The sequence below is a fragment of the Triticum urartu genome, chromosome 2A, assembly GCF_056163025.1.
Source record: "Triticum urartu cultivar PI428250 chromosome 2A, HENAU_Tu73, whole genome shotgun sequence".
NCBI classification, from domain to species: domain Eukaryota; kingdom Viridiplantae; phylum Streptophyta; class Magnoliopsida; order Poales; family Poaceae; genus Triticum; species Triticum urartu.
This window is the reverse complement of record NC_141874.1, coordinates 41,602,759-41,629,107: the sequence shown is the minus strand read 5'-3', so window position 1 is coordinate 41,629,107 and position 26,349 is coordinate 41,602,759. Positions and strand designations below refer to the sequence as shown.

At 45.3% G+C, this 26,349-nt stretch overlaps 1 protein-coding gene across 1 annotated transcript; it reads left to right on the top strand.

The window, feature by feature from the left end:
• Nucleotides 1-18,070: 18,070 nt before the first annotated feature.
• On the top strand, nucleotides 18,071-18,757 carry LOC147983425 (uncharacterized). Its single transcript, XM_087540722.1, has one exon. It carries the CDS (start codon nucleotides 18,071-18,073, stop codon nucleotides 18,755-18,757), a length of 687 nt encoding a protein of 228 aa, XP_087396848.1.
• Nucleotides 18,758-26,349: the final 7,592 nt, after the last annotated feature.

The window sequence follows — 26,349 nt, the reverse complement described above, 5'->3', positions numbered from 1 at the left end:
ACTGGTTACTTGTGAGGACCATGATTATTATTTTGTGATGGGCTAACCCGTTGCATTATTTGTATTATTGAGTATCCCTGGGACGGTTCTACCTCCTGGATATTCATTGTGATTATTTTATTTTAAAGCCCTTTAAGTGGTGTCGCTCAGACGCCCGACTGTGGCATTCCTTTTAAAGCCCTTTATGTGGTGTCACTCAGACGCCCGACTGTGGTATTTCTTTTAAAGCCCTTTATGTGGTGTCGCTCAGACGCCCGACTGTGGCATTTCTTTTAAAGCCCTTTATGTGGTGTCGCTCAGACGCCCGACTGTGGCATTTCTTTTAAAGCCCTTTATGTGGTGTCGCTCAGACGCCCTACTGTGGCATTTCTTTTAAAGCCCTTTATGTGCTGTCGCTCAGACGCCCGACTGCGGCATTTTATTCCCACTCTATTACTGCTTATTCACCTTGCATGAAAATAACCTACTTGCATGCATAAAAGATGTTTTATTTATGACTGACGATGTGATCATGGAATTTTTCAGTGCATGATTATCAATTATATTATACCTATGTTCTTAATGTTTGCGAGTACATTCAAAGTACTCACTGGCTTGTCCCTGGCTATTGTCTTGGCCAGATTGCTTGCTTGGAGAGGAGCGTGGCGATGACAGCCCCGGAAACTAAGCAACGATGATAGCAGCCTCGCGAAGATAGGAGTTGACCTGGTCAGCTGTTCCTGTGGGAAATGGAGTCCCATGGACACTGACGACTCACAAACCGCTTCCGCCATCGACCACTAGAAACCCAATTGTTGTACTCACAGGCCAGAATGGTCTTGTACTACATATTTTGTATTTTTGCTTGGAATTTCTGTATCAAGTTGGTGCCTCATCAGCTAACAGTAATCCTGGGGCTGGTGAGCACGACGACCATTTTCTGGAAATTTATACCCGGAAAACCCGGTCGTGACACGTACGTGTGTTGAACGCGGAGGTGCCGTCCGTTCGGCACTTGGTCATCGGTGATTTGGATCACGTCGAGTACGACTCCATCAACCTCGTTCCCTTGAACGCTTCCACGCGCGATCTACAAGGGTATGTAGATGCACTCCTCTCTCCCTCATTTCTAGATGACTCCATAGATTGATCTTGGTGATGCGTAGAAAATTTTAAAATTCTGCTACGTTCCCCAACAGTGGCATCATGAGCTAGGTCTATGCGTAGTTTCTATGCACGAGTAGAACACAAAGTAGTTGTGGGCGTCGATATTGTCAATTATCTTGCCGTTACTAGTCTTATCTTGATTCGGCGGCATTGTGGGATGAAGCGGCCCGGACCGACCTTACACGTACGCTTACGTGAGACTGGTTCCACCGACTGACATGCACTAGTTTCATAAGGTGGCTGGCGGGTGTCTGTCTCTCCCACTTTAGTCGGATCGGATTCGATGAACAGGGTCCTTATGAAGGGTAAATAGAAATTGGCAATTCACGTTGTGGTCTTGGCGTAGGTAAGAAACGTTCTTGCTAGAAACCTATAGCAGCCACGTAAAAACTTGCAACAACAATTAGAGGACGTCTAACTTGTTTTTGCAGCAAGTGTTTTGTGATGTGATATGGCCAAAGGATGTGATGAATGATATATGTGATGTATGAGATGATCATGTTCTTGTAATAGGAATCACGACTTGCATGTCGATCAGTATGACAACCGGCAGGAGCCATAGGAGTTGTCTTTATTTATTTATGACCTGCGTGTCAACATAAACGTCATGTAATTACTTTACTTTATTGCTAAAGCATTAGCCATAGTAGTAGAAGTAATAGATGACGAGACAACTTCAAGAAGACACGATGATGGAGATCATGATGATGGAGATCATGGTGTCATGCCGGTGACGACGATGATCATGGAGCCCCGAAGATGGAGATCAAAAGGAGCAAATGATATTGGCCATATCATGTCACTATTTGATTGCATGTGATGTTTATCATGTTTTACATCTTATTTGCTTAGAACGACGGTAGCTTAAATAAGATGATCCCTCGTAATAATTTCAAGAAAGTGTTCCCCCTAACTATGCACCGTTGCGAAGGTTCGTTGTTTCGAAGCACCACGTGATGATCGGGTGTGATAGATTCTAATGTTCGAATACAACGGGTGTAAGCCAGATTTACACACGCAATACACTTAGGTTGACTTGACGAGCCTAGCATGTACAGACATGGCCTCGGAACACAGAAGACCGAAATGTCGAGCATGAGTCGTATAGAAGATACGATCAACATGAAGATGTTCACCGATGTTGACTAGTCCGTCTCACATGATGATCGGACACGGCCTAGTTGACTCGGATCATGTTTCACTTAGATGACTAGAGGGATGTCTATCTGAGTGGGAGTTCATTGAGTAATTTGATTAGATGAACTTAATTATCATGAACTTAGTCTAAAATCTTTACAATATGTCTTGTAGATCAAATGGCCCACATTGTCCTCAACTTCAACGCGTTCCTAGGGAAAACCAAGCTGAAAGATGATGGCAGCAACTATACGGACTGGGTCCGGAACCTGAGGATCATCCTCATAGCTGCCAAGAAAGATTATGTCCTAGAAGCACCGCTAGGTAACGCACCTATCCCAGAGAACCAAGACGTTATGAATGCTTGGCAGTCACGTGCCGATGATTACTCCCTCGTTCAGTGCGGCATGCTTTACAGCTTAGAACCGGGGCTCCAAAAGCGTTTTGAGAGACACGGAGCATATGAGATGTTCGAAGAGCTGAAAATGGTTTTCCAAGCTCATGCCCGGGTCGAGAGATATGAAGTCTCCGACAAGTTCTTCAGCTGTAAGATGGAGGAAAATAGTTCTGTCAGTGAGCACATACTTAAAATGTCTGGGTTGCATAACCGCTTGACTCAGCTGGGAGTTAATCTCCCGGATGACGCGGTCACTGACAGAATCCTTCAGTTGCTTCCACCGAGCTACAAGAGCTTTGTGATGAACTTCAATATGCAGGGGATGGAAAAGACCATTCCTGAGGTATTTTCAATGCTGAAATCAGCAGAGGTAGAAATCAAAAAGGAACATCAAGTGTTGATGGTGAATAAAACCACTAAGTTCAAGAAAGGCAAGGGTAAAAAGAACTTCAAGAAGGACGGCAAGGGAGTTGCCGCACCCGGTAAGCAAGCTACCGGGAAGAAGCCAAAGAATGGACCCAAGCCCGAGACTGAGTGTTTTTATTGCAAGGGAAGTGGTCACTGGAAGCGGAACTGCCCCAAATACTTAGCGGACAAGAAGGCCGGCAACACTAAAGGTATATGTGATATAAATGTAATTGATGTGTACCTTACCAGTACTCATAGTAGCTCCTGGGTATTTGATACCGGTGCGGTTGCTCACATTTGTAACTCAAAGCAGGAGCTGTGAAATAAGCGGAGTGGCGAAGGACGAGGTGACGATGCACGTCGGGAATGGTTCCAAGGTCGATGTGATCGCCGTCGGCACGCTACCTCTACATTTACCTACGGGATTAGTTTTAAACCTCAATAATTGTTATTTAGTGCCAGCTTTGAGCATGAACATTGTATCAGTATCTCGTTTAATTCGAGATGGTTACTCATTTAAATCCGAGAATAATGGTTGTTCTATTTATATGAGATATGTTTTATGGTCATGCTCCGATGGTGAATGGTTTATTCTTAATGAATCTCGAGCGTAATGTTACACATATTCATAGTGTGAATACCAAAAGATGTAAGGTTGACAATGATAGTCCCACATACTTGTGGCACTGCCGCCTTGGTCACATAGGTGTCAAACGCATGAAGAAGCTCCATGCAGATGGGCTTTTGGAGTCTCTTGATTACGAATCATTTGACATGTGCGAACCATGCCTCATGGGTAAAATGACCAAGACTCCGTTCTCAGGAACAATGGAGCGAGCAACCAACTTATTGGAAATCATACATACTGATGTGTGCGGTCCAATGAGTGTTGAGGCTCGTGGTGGCTATCGTTATGTTCTCACCCTCACAGATGACTTGAGTAGATATGGGTATGTCTACTTAATGAAACGCAAGTCTGAGACCTTTGAAAAGTTCAAGGAATTTCAGAATGAGGTTGAGAATCAACGTGACAAGAAAATCAAGTTCTTACGATCAGATCGTGGGGGGAGAATACTTGAGTCACGAATTTGGCACACACTTAAGGAAATGTGGAATAGTTTCACAACTCACGCCATCTGGAACACCTCAGAGCAATGGTGTGTCCGAACGTCGTAATCGCACTCTATTGGATATGGTGCGATCTATGATGTCTCTTACCGATCTACCACTATCATTTTGGGGCTATGCTTTAGAGACTGCCGCATTCACTTTAAATAGGGCTCAGTCGAAATCCGTTGAGACGACAGCATATGAATTATGGTTTGGGAACAAACCTAAGCTGTCGTTTCTAAAATTTTGAGGATGCGATGCTTATGTCAAGAAACTTCAACCTGAAAAGCTCGAAACCAAATCAGAAAAATGCGTCTTCATAGGATACCCTAAAGAAACTATTGGGTATACCTTCTACCTCAGATCCGAAGGCAAGATCTTTGTTGCCAAGAATGGGTCCTTTCTAGAGAAAGAGTTTCTCTCGAAAGAAATAAGTGGGAGGAAAGTAGAACTTGATGAGGTATTACCTCTTGAACCGGTAAGTGGCGCAGCTCAAGAAAATGTTCCTGAGGTGCCTGCACCGACTAGAGAGGAAGTTAATGATGATGATCATGAAACTTCAGATCAAGTTGCTACTGAACTTCGTAGGTCCACAAGGACACGTTCCGCACCAGAGTGGTACGGCAACCCTGTCCTGGAAATCATGTTGTTAGACAACGGTGAACCTTCGAACTATGAAGAAGCGATGGCGGGCCCGGATTCCGACAAATGGCTGGAAGCCATGAAATTTGAGATAGGATCCATGTATGAAAACGAAGTATGGACTTTGACTGACTTGCGCGATGATTGGCGAGCCATAGAAAATAAATGGATCTTTAAGAAGAAGATAGACGCGGATGGTAACGTAACCATCTATAAAGCTCGGCTTGTCGCTAAGGGTTATCGACAAGTTCAAGGGGTTGACTACGATGAGAATTTCTCACCCATAGCAAAGCTGAAGTCCGTCCGAATCATGTTAGCAATTGCCGCATTCTATGATTATGAAATATGGCAAATGGACATCAAAACGGCATTCCTTAATGGTTTCCTTAATGAAGAATTGTATATGATGCAGCCGGAAGGTTTTGTCGATCCTAAGAATGCTGACAAGGTGTGCAAGCTCCAACGCTCGATTTATGGGCTGGTGCAAGCATCTCGGATTTGGAACATTCGTTTTGATGAGATGATCAAAGCGTTTGGGTTTACGCAGACTTATAGAGAAGCCTGCATTTACAAGAAAGTGAGTGGGAGCTCTGTAGCATTTCTCATATTGTATGTGGATGACATACTGTTGATGGAAAATGATATAGAATTCTTGGAAAGCATAAAGGCCTACTTGAACAAGTGTTTTTCAATGGACCTTGGAGAAGCTGCTTATATATTAGGCATCAAGATCTATAGAGATAGATCGAGATGCCTCATTGGTCTTTCACAGAGTACGTACCTTGACAAGATATTGAAGAAGTTCAAAATGGATCAGTCAAAGAAGGGGTTCTTGCCTGTATTACAAGGTACGAGATTGAGCACGGCTCAATGCCCGACCATGGCAGAAGATAGAGAAAAGATGAGTGTCGTCCCTATGCCTCGGCCATAGGGTCTATCATGTATGTTATGCTGTGTACCAGACCTGGTGTAAACCTTGCCGTAAGTTTGGTAGGAAGGTACCAAAGTAATCCCGGCATGGAACACTGGATAGCGGTCAAGAATATCCTGAAGTACCTGAAAAGGACTAAGGATATGTTTCTCATTTATGGAGGTGACGAAGAGCTCGTCGTAAAGGGTTACGTCGATGCTAGTTTCGACACAGATCTGGATGACTCTAAGTCACAAACCGGATACGTGTATATTTTGAATGGTGGGGTAGTAAGCTGGTGCAGTTGCAAGCAAAGCGTTGTGGCGGGATCTACATGTGAAGCGGAGTACATGGCGGCCTCGGAGGCAGCACAAGAAGCAGTCTGAGTGAAGGAGTTCATTACCAACCTAGGAGTCATACCCAATGCGTTGGGTCCGATGACTCTCTTCTGTGACAACACTGGAGCTATTGCCCTTGCCAAGGAGCCCAGGTTTCACAGGAAGACCAGGCATATCAAGCGTCGCTTCAACTCCATTCGTGAAAGTGTTCAAAATGGAGACATAGAGATTTGTAAAGTATATACGGACCTGAATGTGGCAGATCCGTTGACTAAACCTCTCCCTAGAGCAAAACATGATCAACACCAGAACTGCATGGGTGTTCGATTCATCACAATGTAACTAGACTATTGACTCTAGTGCAAGTGCGAGACTGTTGGAAATATGCCCTAGAGGCAATAATAAAATGGTTATTATTATATTTCTTTGTTCATGATAATTGTCTATTGTTCATGCTATAATTGTGTTATCCGGAAATCGTAATACATGTGTGAATACATAGACCACAACACGTCCCTAGTGAGCCTCAAGTTGACTAGCTCGTTGATCAAAAGATAGTCATGGTTTCCTAACTATGGACATTTAATGTCATTGATAACGGGATCACATCATTAGGAGAATGATGTGATGGACAAGACCCAATCCTAAGCATATCTCAAAGATCGTGTAGTTCGTTTTTGTAGCTTTTCCGAATGTCAAGTATCATTTCCTTAGACCATGAGATTGTGCAACTCCCGGATACCGTAGGAGTGCCTTGGGTGTGCCAAACGTCATAACGTAACTGGGTGACTATAAAGGTACACTACAGGTATCTCCGAAAGTGTCTGTTGGGTTGGCACGAATCGAGACTGGGATTTGTCACTCCGTATGACGGAGAGGTATCTCTGGGCCCACTCGGTAATGCATCATCATAATGAGCTCAATGTGACTAGGTGGTTGATCACGGGATCGTGCATTACGGCACGAGTAAAGTGACTTGCCGGTAACGAGATTGAACGAGGTATTGGGATACCGACGATCGAGTCTCGGGCAAGTAACGTACCGATTGACAAAGGGAATTGTATACAGATTGATTGAATCCTCGACATCGTGGTTCATCCGATGAGATCATCGTGGAGCATGTGGGAGCCAACATGGGTATCCAGATCCCGATGTTGGTTATTGACCGGAGAGTCGTCTCGGTCATGTCTGCATGTCTCCCGAACCCGTAGGGTCTACACACTTAAGGTTCGGTGATGCTACGGTTGTAGAGATATTAGTATGCAGTAACCCAAAAGTTGTTCGGAGTCCCGGATGAGATCCCAGACGTCACGAGGAGTTCCGGAATGGTCCGGAGGTAAAGATTTATATATAGGAAGTCTAGTTTCGGCCATCGGGAAGGTTTCGGGGGTCGCCGGTATAGTACAGGGACCACCGGAAGGGTACGGGGGTTCACCGGGTGGGGCCACCTATCTCTGAGGGCCCCATGGGCTGAATTGGGAGGGGAACCAGCCCCTAGTGGGCTGGTGCACCCCCCCCCCTTGGGCCTCCCCTGCGCCTAGGGTTGGGAAACCCTAGGGGTGGGGGCGCCCCCCACTTGGCTTGGGGGGGAAGCCACCCCTTGGCCGTCGCCCCTTGGAGATCCATCTCCCTAGGGCCGGCGCCCCCAAGGCCCCTATATAAAGAGGGGGGAGGGAGGGCAGCCGGACCTTTGCTCTTGGCGCCTCCCTCTCCCTCCATAACACCTCTCCTCCCCACTTGCGCTTGGCGAAGCCCTGCCGGGATCCTGCTGCATCCACCACCACGCCGTCGTGTTGCTGGATCTTCATCAACCTCTCCTTCCCCCTTGCTGGATCAAGTTGGAGGAGACGTCTTCCCAACCATACGTGTGTTGAACGCGGAGGTGCCGTCCATTCTGCACTTGGTCATCGGTGATTTGGATCACGTCGAGTACGACTCCATCAACCCCGTTCCCTTGAACGCTTCCGCGCGCGATCTACAAGGGTATGTAGATGCACACCTCTCTCCCTCATTGCTAGATGACTCCATAGATTGATCTTGGTGATGCATAGAAAATTTTAGAATTCTGCTACGTTCCCCAACAGAAAAGACAAATCAGTGATATTGGGTTCATTAACATAAATCTCATAGATGCAACTAAGGTTAAATTTCATGCCGCAAATACCGAGGCCAACTTGCTACGATCGTTGGTAATAAATGAAAACAAAGATATAATACTCTTTCCTTACAACTTCAAGTGAGTGTTACTGTCTTGTGCATATTCGGTTTCCCTTATATATTAGTCAAGGTTATAGTAATGTAATTGATGAGTTATGCATGCGTGTGCAGTTTCCACTATATTCTCCTAGAGATTAAGCTTGAGCAGGGACTAGTAACCGTCTTAGACTCGAGACGAAAAGATCCCCAGGACTATGCGGACATGACTCAAATGCTCGAGAAGTAAGTTAAATCGATCATTATCCACCATATCAGCAACTTTGTTAATTTTCTGATATATCAAGTAATTGTTTTCTTTGTTTGGCAGGGTTTGGAGAAAATTCACCAAAAAAGCTCCGGGACTGCCGCAGAAGCTGTAATTTAGACACCTGAAAGTAAGTACTATAGTAGCATGTTCCGCACATCTCCTAGTGATTCAAGCGCTAGTTTCATCAATACCATTTGGCATTCTTGCTTATCAGTTTGATTGACCTCTATTTCTTGTAAAGTGGTTGTGGCAGGAACAAGGGAATGATTTTTGTGGATACTATGTTTGCGAGTCCATCCGCCACACGACTTGTGAGCGGGGCTACTCTGACGAACAATATGAAGTGCGTAAATAACAACATTCACAATTTTATTTTATTACCATCATTTGTGTTGAGCTTCATTCATTCATATATATATATATATATATGTGTGTGTGTGTGTGTGTGTGTATTGACCCCCTTCTTCAAATTAGATGTTTCGGAAGCGGGATGAACTCCTCGCACCATCTCGCATGCGAGCAATTCAAGAGGAATTGGCGGCATTGTTTCTTGACCACGTGATCGCTGAAGACGGAGAATACTATGTGGACCATGCGTCCGTATGTTAGGAGATTATATTTGTAAGAGATAATTATTGTATATATGTAGCCGGTAGTGTCGGATAGATATACGAGAACTTGTTGTTCGACCAATCTCTCGGAGAAGGAGAGGTGGTCGATATCACTTCTCTCTGTATGCATATATGTTCATGACGATCTTCTGTTTCCTTTGTTTGCTTACTAGCTAGCTAGCGTGTCTAGTCCTCTCTATACGTATGTATAGTACGTAGCGTCGACCAAGCACGGACATAAGAGAGGACACTTCTCTCTATTAATTATACCTAGCTAACACAATATATGAAACACCTAAATTAACCCCCCAAAACCCCCAAACTCCCCCTCCTTTAAAAAAAAAACAAAAACCCCAGCCACAGAAATGTTTTCGTGTGGATGCCTATTGGTCCCGGTTGGTGCCACCAACCGGGACCAAAGGCCCTCCTGCCTGGGCTCTGCGCACAGGCCACGTGGAGGCCCATCTGTCCCGGTTCTGGACTGAACCGGGACTAAAGGGACATGGCATTAGTAACGACCCTTTAGTCCCGGTTCAGGAACCGGGACAAAAGGCCCTTACGAACCGGGACAATAGGCCCGTTTTCTACTAGTGTAATGGAGATGAACTTCATTCTACATTGCCCAGTTATATTGCTATATATAATGATCTATTCTTCATCTACTCAGGTAGTAATGAGATTAAGAATCAGATGGAAAGGAAGTGGTATGCACGAAATAGAGAGGAAATATTAAAGCGACAACGACAAACCCGCGAGCAAAATAAGCATATTGTTGCCGTCCTTGATGGTAGTAACATTGCAACGCAAGTGTATGCTACCGGACAATCTGCAATCACACAACTGCATAACATAACAAGTGCAGGGGGTGCATTACCAAATTCCGTTCATTTAACCAGAGACAATGTGGATGATGAGTCTGATTGGTTGCACAGAAATGATGCGTACCAGATGCAACGGAATTCAAGACGACTGACACCCACACAAATGCCACTAGATGAGAACCCCCAACTTAGTACGATTGACAACCTACATATGCCAGAAGAGTCTTCTAAAAAAAGGGTTAGTTGTCTGATTTATTAATGGTGCTAAATTATCCGGTGTTTATTTCTTCTCTATTTTGTCATTCTATTTTTTATTCAAGTATAGATCCTTATTATTGGCAAGAAACCTCTACCGATCCAACGTAATGATACTACTCCAGGGATGGAACCGTCCGCAGATGCAGGTTAAACCACTTATAATCAAATTGGTACGTTTTTGTGGTACCACCCTGTACAAAAAAGGGTCCAGCTCTTTTGCTTACTCTTTTGTGCCAAATAAATGTTTTCAGCCAACGAGCACGCCAAAGATGCATATAGACTACTGGAGCCCGATGTCCACACGATAAACATTGATGGTCTCCATAATGTCATTTTTAGTTTCATCTCCCCAGTATGCATAACATCAAATGGGCATCATTTACTACCCCTGACGCACTATTATTCAATATTCACCAATAGAATGCTTGAGAGACGGGAACCTAGGAGAAAAAACTGGAGACGTGGACCATGATGAAGAAGCTAGGATCTTCGCCCAACCAAGTTTATTATTGCTTTCATGAGTTACCAGTACAATACAATATTAGTAATATGGTTTATGGGTGAACTTTCATTAATACAAATGTCAATTCCGCTCCAGATGTTTATTTTCAATCCTACCGAGTGGAGCAACAGGATGGTGATGGAGCTCTCAATAATGATGCTCTTGACAGAGTTTACATGAACCTGCCCAAAAAGCATCACGTGCTTAGAAAAGTTAGTGATTGCCGCCATTGTGGAGCTTTGTGATTTCAATATGAGGGGCCTGCGTTTTGCTGCAGAAAGGGGAAAGTGGATGTATTTACTGCAGATGTTTGTGTGGAGTTGAAACGGTTGTTTACAAGTCAAGATGATGAGGATGCTAAATATTTCAAAGAAAATATACAGTATTTCAACTCCCACTTCGCATTCACAAGTCTGGGAGTCGCCCTTGATTCTCGAGTCAGCACCGCGGCAGGAACCGGCGTATATACATTTCGTGCGTGTGGGGGGTTGTACCACGCTCTTGATGATCTGGAGTTTGGTGATAATGGCCCTCGACATTTGTAGCTATATATTTATGATACAGATGAAAACTTGTTTCACAGGGTTAAGAGGTCTCCAAATCTTAGGTTAGATCTCATACGGAAGATTCTGGCAATACTAGAGCATAACCCTTATGCTCAAGTATTCAAAAGCCTTGGTGCTGTTCCGAATCTAGATGAATACACGATCTCATTAAATACCGATATCAAGCTTGATCAACGGAGGTACAATGCGCCAACAACTTCTCAGGTAGCAGCAATATGGGTTGAAGGGAGCGACCCACAAAAAACCTTTGATAGAAGTGTTATCGTGTATGGGAAAGGAGAGCGTCCCTTGTATATTAGAGCATACTATGTGTGCCACGACCCTTTGTCATATCCACTATTCTTCCCATGTGGGGAGATTGGTTGGAATCGTTTGATGCCATATATTGGGGCCGCTGATGACACAAACCAAGATTCAGTGGATGATTCTGCATGACAAGAGTACCCAGCCTGTGTTCTTCCTTCAGGTATAATGTTCATAATTGATTTATACATTTTAATCAAAGTTAAACTTATTCAGTAATCCATCTTGCAGACGATAACATGATTAGAGAACAACTTGGTCATGACGCACGACATGAAGACCAGGCCACTGATTTAGCTGCAAGTATTGGACGTGATTGAAGTTTTTATATTCTTATGATTCTATTATACCCGGTTTATGTTCATTATTGATTTATACATATATATCATCTTTTAGACGATAACATGAATATAGGACAACTTGATCATGGCGTCCGACATGAAGACCAAGCCACTGATTTAGCTGCAGGTAATAGACCAAAATTATGTTCATTACTGATTTAAAACATATTAATCAAAGTAAACCTTATTTGGTATCCATCTTTCAGACGATAACATGATTAGAGAAGAACTTGGTCATGGCGCAGGGCATGAAGACCAAGCCACTGATTTAGCTGTAGGTATTGGACGCGATTCCTGTCTTTATATTCTTATGATTCTATTATACCAACTTTAATGTTGTTAAACAATTTTTAGATGACTACAAGGATAACCCGGATGATGATTTTGGTGACAATGAGATGAATGTCACAAAATCAAGGAAATATGTTAGCGCGAGGGAGTACTATGCCTTCAAACTACAGGTCCGGAAGAAGCTTTTTAACATCATCTTGTTTGGGGGCGCCTTTTCCAACAGTGGGAGGTTGACATGTACATCAAGATTGAGACAATGAGGCTTGACTGGTATTCAAAGCCAGCAAATCAAAAGGTCATACGTGCTGACCTCTACCAAGTAACGTGCTTGTGTTTATACTATTAAATTGTATTACAGATGCCACTCTTTGTTTCAACATGGTTGTGACGCCCGGATAGTTAAGCTATAGTAACCACATACTAATGGTGCCATGTCATCACATTTAATTTTTCTAACCCTCACTTTGATCCTAACCCGATTAAAATTAAAATTTAAAGTAAAGTCAAATAATTAAAATTTTAAAAAGGTAAAATAAAAATGTAGCTTGGGTTGAAAATATGTACTAGCTAATTTTAATGTAAGAGTTAACATTTTATAAAATATATAAGTGCCCCTAAAGATTTTTGAAACTGACCCATAACCTTTTTATTGAAATAATGTGATTTAAATAAATAGGTAAAATATTCAAAAATAGTTGAAGCTTGTTGTACTAGCCCAAAATACTGTCTAGAATTTATGTGATACTTTACACATTTAACTGAAATCATTTAGTGCATAAATTAAATACAAAACAGTAGTTAAAGTAGAAAACAAAAAAAAGAAAAAGGGAAAATGCTAAATACCACTGTACACTTGGGCTCTATGTCTACAGTTAATAACCCAGCCCACCACGTGAACCTTTTCTTCAGCTTCATGTACAGAGGAGGCAGAGCCATGGCGTGGCAGCCATCCACGGCGCCATGGCCGCCGATGCTCGACGTCTGGCACTACAGGGAGTCTGGGAGAGGATAAGGCCGACACTCCGACACCCTAGACAACCCTAGCTCACTCCTCCCCTTCTCCACCCTCGATCCACTCGATTCCGAGCTCGGTCGTCACCATGTCATCGTCGATGCCGCGGCCACCGCGCTCCTCGCACCGCAAGAAGATGCCCAGAAAAACCGCCACGGTCCAGTTCGTCCTTCCCGAGCACAAAACCGAGTCGGGGCAGCTCGTACGCCCGCCAACGCCGCCATCTTCACCACGTACATCTACGTCGTCCGTCGTCGTTTGCCGCCGCTCCGGTCCAGCCCCGGCCTCCCCGACCTCGCCTTTGTGTTCATTGTGAGCTCCTCCTCCATTCCCCACTGATTTTCGCCTCGATTCGTCGACGTAGCCATCTCCCGCATCCTCCCGTGGCCGGAGCTCTGCTCCCCCGTGCGCAGGCGCACGCTCGCGCTCACCCCGCGCCGGCCGTGCCTCGCAAGCCTCCTGACAGCGCCATGGTCAGCTGTGCGTGTCCGCGTCCCGCTGCTGCTCCTGTCGCGCGCGCCGGTGCGCCATGGCCTCACCCCGGTGTTGTTGCTACTGATGCCGCCGCTGGTTCGCTGCTCCGCCGACTGTTTTTGCCGCTACCTGTTTGCTGTTGTACTGCTGCTGCTTGATGCACCTGCTGCTAGTTGCGTTGCCGCTGCCTGTGCTGATGCCCGCTGCTGGCGTTTGCTACTGCTGGTAGCAACGGCCATGGCCATGCGCTTGTGTGCATGTGTGCTTGTGCGTGGTGCACAGCCACACCATGGCCGGCTTGTGCCACTGCATATGGCCGAGCCCAATTAGTTAGGGTCTAATTAGAGTATCAATTAGGGGTAATAAGTATTAGGTTAGTTTGTATTCTATGGCAAGTGGGACCCCCCCAATTAAGTTAGCTAGATGATTTATTGACACATGTGAGAATGACATGAGGACCCACTATTAGTTTAAAGAAAAAGCAAATCAAGAAGAGTCTAAGTCAATGACAAGTGAACCCGTACACTATTTATTTGTTGACCAGTCAACTGTTGACTGTGTCAACCCAGCCCCATTGTCATACACTGTAGCTACAATAGCAATACGTGAGTATTTTACTGTTTAATATCGAAATATGAATAAATTCTAGAAAATTGAATAAACTTCGGAAATTCATTGAAAATAATCCGTAACTCGGATGAAAATACTTTATACATGAAAGTTGCTCAGAACGACGAGACGAATCCGGATACACAGCCCGTTCGTCCGCCACACATCCCTAGCATAGCGAACACGCAGCTTTCCCCCTCCGATTCATCTGTCCGAAAACGCGAAACACCGGGATACTTTCCCAGTTGTTTTCCCCCTTCGCCGGTATCACCTCATACCGCGTTAGGGCACACCTAGCACCGCTACTTGCCATGCCATGCATCGTTATGCATCTGTTTGCTTAATATTTATTGTTTCTTTCCCCTCTTCTCTCGCTAGACACCGAGACCGACGCCGCTGCTACCCAGTACGACTACGGTGTTGACGACTCCTCTCTCTTGCCAGAGCAACCAGGCAAGCCCCCCCCTTTGATCAACCCGATATCGCCTATTCTTCTCTCTACTGCTTGCATTAGAGTAGTGTAGCATGTTACCGCTTCCCGTTAATCCTATTCTGATGTATAGCCTGTCCTTGCTACTACTGTTGTTACCTTTACCTGCAATCCTAAATGCTTAGTATAGGATGCTAGTATTCCATCAGTGGCCCTACATTCTTGTCCGTCTGCCATGCTATACTATCAGGTTGTGATCACTTGGGAGGTGATCACGGGTATATACTTATATACATAATATATGATACATGTGGTGACTAAAGTCGGGTCGGCTCGTAGAGTACTCGCAAGTGACTCCGATGTGGGGGGCTCAAGGGGCAGGTGGTTCCATCCAGGTAGTGGTGGGCCTGGGTTCCCGACGGCCCCCGACTGTTACTTTGTGTCGGAGCGACAGGGTAGGTTGAGACCACCTAGGAGAGAGGTGGGCCTGGCCCTGGTCGGCGTCCGTGGTTATTTCAAAATAACACGCTTAACGAGATCTTGGTATTTGATCTAAGTTTGGCTACTGGCCTATACGCACTAACCAACTACGCGGGAACAGTTATGGGCACTCGACGTCGTGGTATCAGCCGAAGCCTTCATGACGTCAGCGACTGAGCGGCGCACGCCGGGTTGGACTGGAACGGCTGCTCTTGTATAAGGGAGGCTAGGTCTGCTCGCCGACCGCGTTCGCAACGTGCAAGTGTGCAATGGGCGATGGGCCCAGACCCCTGCGCCATAGGATTTAGACCGGCGTGCTGACCTCTCTGTTGTGCCTAGGTAGGGTTGTGACGTGTTGATCTTCCGAGGCCGGGCATGACCCAGACAAGTGTGTCCGGACAAAGGGGATCGAGCGTGTTGGGAAATGTGGTGCACCCCTGCAGGGAAGTTAATCTATTCGAATAGCCGTGATCTTCGGTAACATGACGACTTGGAGTTGTACCTTGACCTTATGACAACTAGAACCGGTTACTTAATAAAACACACCCTTCCAAGTGCCAGATACAACCCGGTGATCGCTCTCTAACAAGGCGACGAGGGGAGGATCGCCGGTTAGGATTATGCTATGCGATGCTACTTGGTGAACCTAACCTCTACTCTCTTCTACATGCTGCAAGATGGAGGTGGCCATAAGCGTAGTCTTCGATGGGACTAGCTATCCTCCTCTTATTCCGACATTCTGCAGTTCAGTCCACATATGATACCCTTATTCCATTTGATACCAATGCATACATTTGTAGTGTAGCTCCTTGCTTGCGAGTACTTTGGATGAGTACTCACGGTTGCTTTGCTCCCTCTTTCCCCCCTTTCTATACCCAATTGCTGTGACCAGACGATGGAGCCTAGGAGCCAGACGCCACTGTCGATGACGACTACTACTACTCGGGAGGTGCCTACTACTACGTGCAGCCCGCTGACGACGACCAGGAGTAGTTTAGGAGGATCCCAGGCAGGAGGCCTGCGCCTCTTTCGATCTGTATCCCAGTTTGTGCTAGCCTTCTTAAGGCAAACGTGTTTAACTTATGTCTGTACTCAGATATTGTTGTTTCCGCTGACTTGTCTATGATCGAGCTCTTGTATTCGAGCCCTCGAGGCCCCTGGCTTGTAATATGATGCTTGTATGACTTATTTTTATTTGTAGAGTTGTGTTGTGATATCTTCCCGTGAGTCCCTGATCTTGAACGTACACGTTTGCGTGTATGATTAGTGTACGATTGAATCGGTGGCGTCACAATGGTATACTAATTGGCGTCAAATATTGATTTATTATAGGGCCTTGTTGACACCGTCATCGCTGGCGAGTCATGCGGTGATCGTATTGGCAAGAGAATCGTGCTTCCACGTACCTTTCCTGGTGGTGACCGTGACATGCAGCGTAGGTTCCTAGATGCAATGACAATAGTTCAACGATGGGGTAAACCGGATTATTTTATCACGATGACGTGCAATCCCTACTAGGAGGAGATAACTATTGAATTGTTGCCTGGACAGCTGCCACAAGACCGTCCAGAACTTGTGGCAAGAGTATACAGAGCTAAACAACGATCCATGATGGACTTACTGATTAAGGGTAAGCATTTTGGAGAAGTTGTGGCTTATGTACATGTCATTGAGTTTCAGAAACGAGGCCTCCCTCATGAGCATATACTTGTAATCATGAAAGCAAAAAGTAAGTTAAGGACTCCGAATGACTACGATCGAGTGATATCGGCACAGATACCGACAAAAATAAATATCCTGTTCTCCATGATCTGGTGGTCAAACACATGTTGCATGGTCCATGTGGCGCGCTCAAGAAAAGTTGCCCTTGCATGATAGATCGACAATGTCGGTTTTATTACCCACGAGATTTCTGTGATGCTACATTACAAGGGAAAGACTCATATCCCATCTATAAAAGGAGGGATGATGGGGTGAGAGTTAGGATCAGAGGAGCAGATTTGGACAATAGATGGGTGGTCCCTTACAACCCCTTTCTGCTGATGACATACAACTGTCACATTAATGTCGAAGCATGCTCGAGCATCAAGGCAGTGAAGTACTTATTCAAGTACATCTACAAAGGGCATGATAAGGCATCATTTGCGTTCGAGCAGGATATTATCAATGATGGGGGAATCATCGATGAAATTCGACAATATAGGGATGCACGCTATATATCTCCTCCCGAAGCTATCTACAGGATTTTCGGCTTTAAAATGTTTGGTGTCAGCCCAGCTGTGTTGCAGCTCGAGCTTCATTTGCCAAACATGCATACAGTCACATTCCAGGCTTATGAAAATCTGGAAGATGTTGTTGCTCGACCATCTTCTTCCAAATCCATGCTTACCAAGTACTTTGAGATGAACCAGAAGTATCCAGAGGCACGGAAATTGTTGTACAGAGAGTTCCCAGAACATTATAGGTAGATACCCGGTAATAAGAAGTGGCAACTAGGAAAAAAAGAGATCACAGATTCGAATATTGGTCCATGCACACCCTGCTGAAGGAGAGAGGTACTACTTGCGGGTGCTCCTAAACCATGTCCGAGATGCCACTTCATTTGATGATTTAAAAACAGTAAATGGCAAGCCATGCGGGTCCTTCAGAGTGGCGTGTTAGCAATTAGGCCTCATTGAGCACGACAGGACACTTGATGATTGCATGACAGAGGCAGTGGCATTCCAAATGCCTTCTACTCTTAGACGGTTGTTTGCGACTATACTGGTATTCTGTGTGGCAACACAAATCCGTCAGTTGTGGGACAAACATCTAGCATCCATGTCTGAAGATTATCGCCACACTCAATCGAACGAGGCATCACTTGAGCAAATGGTCCTTAGGGATATCAGGGATCTGCTGCAATCCATGGGAAAGGATATTAAACTCTATGGACTTCCGAATCTGGTTGACGCAGATGGTTCTTCTGACGTTAACAATACAGAGGTAATAGAGGAGAGACATGTCAAAGTGGACCAAGAACATCTAGATCTATTCAGCTGTTTGAACAATGATCAACTAGCTGGTTTCAATGACATAATGGATCATGTGACGAACCAAAAAAGCCAGATATTCTTTGTTGACAGTCCAGGAGGCACTAGGAAGACGTACCTGTACAAGGCGTTGCTTGCAAAGGTCCGTTCAATGGGCCTAAAAGCGATCGCAACTTCTACATCAGGTATCGCAGCGTCGATAATGCCTGGAGGTCGGACTGCACACTCCAGGTTCAAAATTCCAATCAAGCTCACTGACAACAGCATGTGTATCTTCACAAAGCAGAGTGGTACGGCAGAGTTGCTTAAACAGGCGTCCTTGATAATTTGGGATGAAGTTGCTATGATGAAGTGTCAAGCAGTTGAGACGCTTGATAGATCGCTACAGGATATAATGGAATGTTCTTTACCATTTGGTGGAAAGGTTGTCGTCTTTGGTGGCGATTTTAGGCAAGTCCTCCCTGTTGTGACCTGATACGTCTCCGTCGTATCTACTTTTCCAAACACTTTTGCCCTTGTTTTGGACTCTAACTTGCATTATTTGAATGGAACTAACCCGGACTAACGCTGTTTTCAATAGAATTGCTATGGTGTTATTTATGTGCAGAAACAAAAGTTCTCGGAATGACCTGAAACTTCACGGAACATCTATTCAGAAATAATAAAAAATCCTTGCAAAAGATGAAGACCAGGGGGCCCACCACCTGTCCACGAGGGTGGGGGGGGGGGGCGCCTGCCCCCCTAGGGCGCGCCCCCTACCTCCTGGGCCCCCTGGAGCTCCTCCGACCTCAACTCCAACTCTATATATTTGCTTTCGGGGAGAAAAAAAAATCTGAGAGAAGAATTCATCGCGTTTTATGATACGGAGCCGCTGCCAAGCCCTAAAACCTCTTGGGAGGGCTGACCTGGAGTCTATTCGGGGCTCCGGAGAGGGGAATCCATCGCCATCGTCATCATCAACCATCCTCCATCACCAATTTCATGATGCTCACCGCCGTGCGTGAGTAATTCCATCGTAGGCTTGCTGGACGGTGATGGGTTGGATGAGATTTATCATGTAATCGAGTTAGTTTTGTTAGGGTTTGATCCCTAGTATCCACTATGTTCTGAGATTGATATTGCTATGACTTTGCTATGCTTAATGCTTGTCACTAGGGCCCGAGTGCCATGATTTCAGATCTGAACCTATTATGTTTTCATCAATATATGAGAGTTCTTGATCCTATATTGCAAGTCTATAGTCACCTATTATGTGTTATGATCCGTTAACCCTGAAGTGACAATAATCGGGATACTTACCGGCGATGACCATAGTTTGAGGAGTTCATGTATTCACTATGTGCTAATGCTTTGTTCCGGTACTCTATTAAAAGGAGGCCTTAATATCCCTTAGTTTCCATTAGGGCCCCGCTGCCACGGGAGGGTAGGACAAAAGATGTCATGCAAGTTCTTTTCCATAAGCACATATGACTATATTCAGAATACATGCCTACATTACATTGATGAATTGGAGCTAGTTCTGTGTCACCCTATGTTATGATTGTTACATGATGAACCGCATCCGGCATAATTCTCCATCACCGATCCATTGCCTACGAGCTTTCCATATTTTTTTGACTATATACTACATGGCAACAGCCTCACAGACCTTTATTCAAAATCAAAAACAAGAGGTTCTCTATACATCTAAAGAGCAAAGGAAAAGAAATTTACAAAGAGAGTTATCATACTTACAAAGAGAGTTAGGGGAGAGAGGCTATCCAAGCTAACAAACTGTCTCTATATTTACATTTGATTCTGTGAGCTATTAAGGAGATATCATGCACAAAATTCCTCCTCCAAGCTCTAAAACTTGGAGTCTCATTTCTAAAGATCTTGCCATTCCTCTGTGTCCAAATGTTCCATGTAGTAGTAAAGACCACCTCAGAAAAGAAAGGCCTGTTGAAATCCTTCCTAGAAGCTGAAGCCATCATGAAAGTAGACTGATTGGGTGCTGCTGGCCAGGAAATCCCAAGATAATTCCATACTCTTTGACTAAAATTGCAAGAGAAAAAGAGGTGGACTCTATCTTCATGAAGTGAATACTGGCATAGAACACAAGTATCATCCTGGATATTCCAGTGTCTTCTCTGCATCATGTCCCATGTGTTAAGATGATCCATCAATAAAAGCCATCCAAAAAACTTGATCTTGAGGGTACTGGAGCATTTCCAAATATACTTGAACATTGGGTCAGTCCTCAAATGGGAGAAGGTGAACTCATAGTAGAGTTTAGATTGATATTCTCCAGATTTGGATGGCCATTTCCAAACATCATTCTCCTCTGACTGCAAGCTTATGGGCTGTAACAAGGTCTGAAGTTGGGTTAGTTCCAGATATGCCTCCGTAGAGAAAGGTAGATGAAAACCTTCAATAGCCGGCTGGTAAGAAAAAAAGTCTTTGACTGTTATCGTGTCATCAATGGCTAATGAATGAAGTCTAGGGAATCGATCCTTAAGAGCAATCATTCTGTTGTCAATTTGCCAACGATCAAGCCAAAAAACCACAGTATCTCCAACATGCACTTGTGGTGTGGCCAGCAAACAGAACTTTTCATACAACTTGAGCACATCATGCCACCAAAAGGACCCATAGAGTTGAGTAACTTGTGGGGCTGAGGAATGATAATAGGAATCCCAAATGAGATTCACCCATGGGACATCTTTCTTGTTGAAGAACTTGAACAGATGCTTCAGCAGAAGAGCTTCATTTTGCACGCCCAAATGAGTGACTCCCGGCCCTCCATACTTCTTTGGCCTGCATACCAATTCCCATGCAGCTAGAGACTGTCTTGGTGTTTCAGTATTCCCCCTCCAAAGACACTGCCGTTCAATCCTTTCAATCTGCTTGAGGATACCCTGTGGTATAGATAAGGAGCAGAGAAAGTAAATGGGCATGGACGTGAGGGCTGACTGCAGGAGTTGAAGCCGACTGCCTTGGTTGAGGAGACAGGATGTTGCCGATAGTCTTCTCTCAATGCAATCAACAAAAGGAAGCATATCATAAATGGTTGGTCTAGAGGTACCTATGGGTAGACCAAGATACGTGAAGGGCATTGATCCAATAGAGCATCCCATTAGGGCAGCAATACGAATCCCTTCTTCCTCAGACATGTTCATTGGGATGAGAGAAGATTTACTGAAGTTGACCCGCAACCCCGTGGATTCAGCAAAGTTATGTAACATATCCTTGAGAGCAATCAGTTGACTGTCAACCGCTGGCAAAACTATCAGAGTATCATCCGCATAACGGACAATCGGATAGTCATTAGATCTCATTGGGATTGGCAGGCTGAGGATATTACGAGTGCACATGTCATTCACCACAGATTGTAGAAGATCCACCGCAATGACAAAGAGGAGAGGCGATAGAGGATCGCCTTGGCGAACACCACATTTGCACTGAAAATGTTGGCCTGGAACTCCATTTAACAATACCACAGAAGAACCAGACGAAAGAAGGTTACTCACCCAACCATTCCAACGATCATCAAAGCCCTTTTATTTAAGAATTCTGAGGATGGCATCATGCTCAATCGTGTCAAACGCTTTTGTGAAATCCAGCTTCAATAAAACAATGGGCCTCTTTGAAGCTTTGCACTGGTGTATATATTCAAAACACCATTGAAGACAATCCTGGATAGAGCGACACTTGAGGAAGCCATATTGGTTACGATGGATGCATTGGAGGATTACTTTCTGCAACCGATTCGCCAGGAGCTTGGTTAAGAATTTTAGACATGTATTAGTTAAAGAGATTGGCCGAAAGTCACCAACAGACTCCGGGCTTAACTTCATAGGAATGAGGGTAATGAGAGATGTGTTTAAACATTCTAGGCTGCATTTTCCTTCATAGAACTCAGTAACCAACCTCATAAAATCTGGCTTAAGAACATTCCAACATTTCCTGAGGAATAGGCCTGTAAATCCATCCGGGCCAGGGGCACGGTCAGACGGTAAATGTTTAATGACCTCCTCCACTTCATCATCAGTGAATGGCCTGGATAACTCCTCAAGTCCTTCAACTTTAGTCAGTAGGTTGTCAAGGTCAAAGGTCATGCAAATACCCTTGGCTTGGCCCATGCGTTGTTTGAAATCCGACCAAAACATGGAAGCTAACTGGTAATGATCAGTCACAACCTCAGCTGCAACATTTCTAATGGAGGTGATGGTATTCCTTCAGTAGCGCTCAGTAGCCATGGCGTGGAAAAACTTCGTGTTTTCCTCGCCCACTTTGATGAATCTGATGGTGCAGCGCTGTTTCCAGTATATAAATTGCAAACGAAGAATATCCTCAAGATGGAGCTTAACAATTTTACGAAAATTTATCTCTAGCCAAGTGAGCACCCGAAGTTCCTCCAAGCCATCAAAGTGCAGGATCACCTTGTTGCAATCAGCAATTAGGGCCTTAACCTTCAAAATACTTACATGCCACCTCTTAAGAGCATAACGTAGTGCTTTAAACTTGACCGAGATTGTACCAGCAGCAGAAGACCTCTGAATAGGCATGTTCCAAACTTCAGAAACACATTCAACAAAACCTAGGAGATTTGCCCAATAATTTTCAAAACGGAAGACCTTGGCTTTCGGGATAGAAGTGGCAACAGAAACCACAAAAGGTACATGGTCGGATGCAGTCCGCGCCAGGGGCATGACCATTGTATTAGGATGATCAGAGGTCCAAGATACTGTGGTGAAGAACCAGTCAATCTGCTCAAGAAGAGGAGTTGTTTGCATATTGGACCAAGTAAACTGCCTACCTTTTATTGGTAATTCCACCAAACCTAGATGGCCAATAATTTCATTAAAAAGGAAAATATCATTAACATCACCCGCTGGTAGATTACGGTTTTCCAAGGATCGCATGAAATTAAAATCACCAAGAAGCAGCCAATTATCATCAATTTGTATGCTGAGGTTATATAACCACTGAACAAATCCGTCTCTTGCAGGATACTGACAAGGACCATAAACTGACACTAAAGTCCAAACTTCAGAAGTGTGTGCAGTGCAAATTCCACAATGATGCCATAGGAGTGGGCTTGAATTAATTTGCCAGTGAAGAAAGCCGAATTCCAAATAACCAGGAGACCACCAGAAGCACCAGACGATGGCATATACACAAAATTATCAAAGCGTCAAGGACAAATTTCCTAAGAAAACGCTGATCAATATGCATGCATTTAGTTTCTTGCAAACAGACTATAGAGCACCCACTTTCATATATCTTTTGTTTAACTGCAAGTTGCCTCGCTTCAGAGTTAAGACCATGCACATTCCAACACAAAATCTTCCAGTCTCTAAAGTTTGTCTGATTCATTACAAACTAACGGGAAGAAAAACAAAAGTATATCACTCAATGACCTACGACATCCAGCGAACAACATCATAAAGTTCAACAACAAGTAAACTAAGTAAAGATAAGTGGCGATTAAATGGGTTCGCCAGCGACCCATGATGTGATAGGCTTCATTCATCATCCGCATCCTTGGAGGGAGTGGCTTCAGAAGGATCAGCTACAAGCTTCTCCGCTGTGATCTTCTCAGGGGCAATCCACAGGCATGCACCAATGCGTTGTAGTTCAGCAATTGCAGTTGGAGGAGGCACAACCGTCTCATCAGGTGCGGGTGCAGACTGAACAGGCCGGGCACTAGTTTTGCGCTTCTTGGTGTGCTTGACAGATTATGGGTTGTTTGATCCTGGGGGCGCCTGACGAAAACCATCATGCAAGGTGTGAAGCCGGGCACGACGTCGAACTTGGGACTCCAGAAGAATTGGCCCAACAAATGCAGATTTGCGAGATCTCTTATTGTTGATAACAGGCATAGCAGAGAACTGAAACTTCTCAGTGACAGGTTTAGACAACTCAGATAGCTCATCGAAGCAGAGCGCCCGAGCAACTGGGCGCTTGACTGGTGAAAGCTGACAGAAAGCCTCAGAAGCAGTCGGGGATGGCAACAAACTGAGATCCACGCTCCCAATAGAAAGGCTGTGACTCCAGGATTGCTTGATGAAGTTAAACAGAGGCATCTGCAAAGGCTGCGGGATGACTGCTGAATCAAATTTCTGCATGTACTTACAGAAAGTACGAGTCGACTACATCTGCGGGGGCAGAATTGGGCCAAAAACCATTAGAACCCGACCAATATGGAGAACCTGCTGAGCTTGATGAGCTACAGGGAGAAGGGGAGCAATATCAGCATTGTTAACATCATCAGGGCCATTGCCACTATTAACTGAATCATCCAAAACTTGCAGCACCATGGACTCTTGAGACTGAACTTCAACAAGTTCCTCAGGTGCAGCAGCATTGTCAGGGGCGGCATCATGCTGCCCATTATCATTGTCAAGAACAGGTGGAGGCACGTCATTCCATCCTAGCTCAGGAAACTCTGGCAGTACCCAGTTGTGGTTGTTCAAATGCAGTTGGTCAGGGAGGGGGTGTGGGTTTCCATCAAACGGCATAGGATCTTCATCTGCAGGCATCACATCTGCAAAATCCGCAGACAGAACATAGACTGGAGCTGACCATGAAACCCTAGTACCACCAAAATCTCCAAACTCCCGATAAACCACACCTCGAGGCACCATAGAGGGGGCAGGGAAGGACACATATGCCAGAGTCCGCACCAGCAGAGGATCGACCTGATGCCAATAGTGAAAACGACCAAAAGTGCTAATCACATCTGCAATGTACTGCGGCCGATGATAGTCCAAAGGAACCCCTTGGAGCATGACCCAGCCACGACGAAAACGAACAAAGCGATCATTGCCCAAATCAAAGGGTGGATGATCCACCATGATTTGCCTAGAGATTGCACTACGGAAACGGAACAATCCGACACCCTGAATCCATGGCTGAACATCCAGAACATCTCTCTCCAACTGATTAACAACAAAGTCACTAACCATGTTGCGGTAGAGTTGAATCTCCTCAGGCAGCAACGCTGGCTCGACGGTGCCAATCGCATACTCCTCATGCCTTCTGTCAGGCGCAGCAGCTGGAGCAAAGAACGTGCGAGGGAGACGAAGCGGCCCTCCATCGATGATCTCGAAGCCCGGTGGCACGTACGGCAGGGGGTCCAGCTCGAAGTTGGCCATCTCCGGAGAAGTTGTTGGTGGTGAGCGCGACAATGGTGGGGGTGTTGTGGTTGGAGGTGGTGGCGTATCTGGTCGCGGGGCGGAGGGTGGGGCTGGTGGAGATGGAGGTATAGGTGGTGGTGGCAGAGGCGGAGCTGGAGGGGATGGAGGTAATGGGGGTGGCGGAGGTGGAGGTGAAGTAGGCTCTGATGACGATGCTAGATGCAACTCGTCGACGGGACGTATCAATGGGCAGGCGACAGCGGCAGGTTGGAGGGAACTCGAGGCGTCAAGCCGTGTAGATGGTGGTGGGCTGTCAGATGGTCTCTCAATGCCACACGGGACCCACCTAAAACCTCTTGCCGGTGCAGATCATGTGCAAGATTTTGCCCTGTGGCCTGGCCGAAAACAACGGCGACATCGCGTTTGATTGGTGCAACTGGAGGTGATATGTGCCATAGAAAAACAGTTGTGGCATTTCCAAACATTAAACGCCATTTCATCAACCATAGAAGAAAATCCATCCAAATCCTCAACAGACCGGTCCAAAATTAGGGTGGGAGATAACTTACGATTTTGATTGACTTGCCATGCATTGGGAGATTCGGCATTGACTGGGCCCGTAGAGATTATGCGTGACTCAGGAGGTGGGCTGCTGGGTTGGACAGGAACGGCCCTTGATGACACAATGGGCCCATCAATTGTTGGTAAGTCAGGAAGGTGTGGAGTTGAAAAAATCTCAGACCCGCCCAACAAATGCACCGAAGATTGAGGAACCAGCTCGTGCGAGATTGACGCAGATCGAGCGGGTGGCGGGGGAACCGTACCAAAATAGATCGATGGAGTGGCGACCGTCCACCGAAGCTCCAGCACCGGAGGAGAATGAATAATGACACACTCACGTTGATTAAGAACATACCCCGCATCCTGGACAGTGTCAATGCATGTT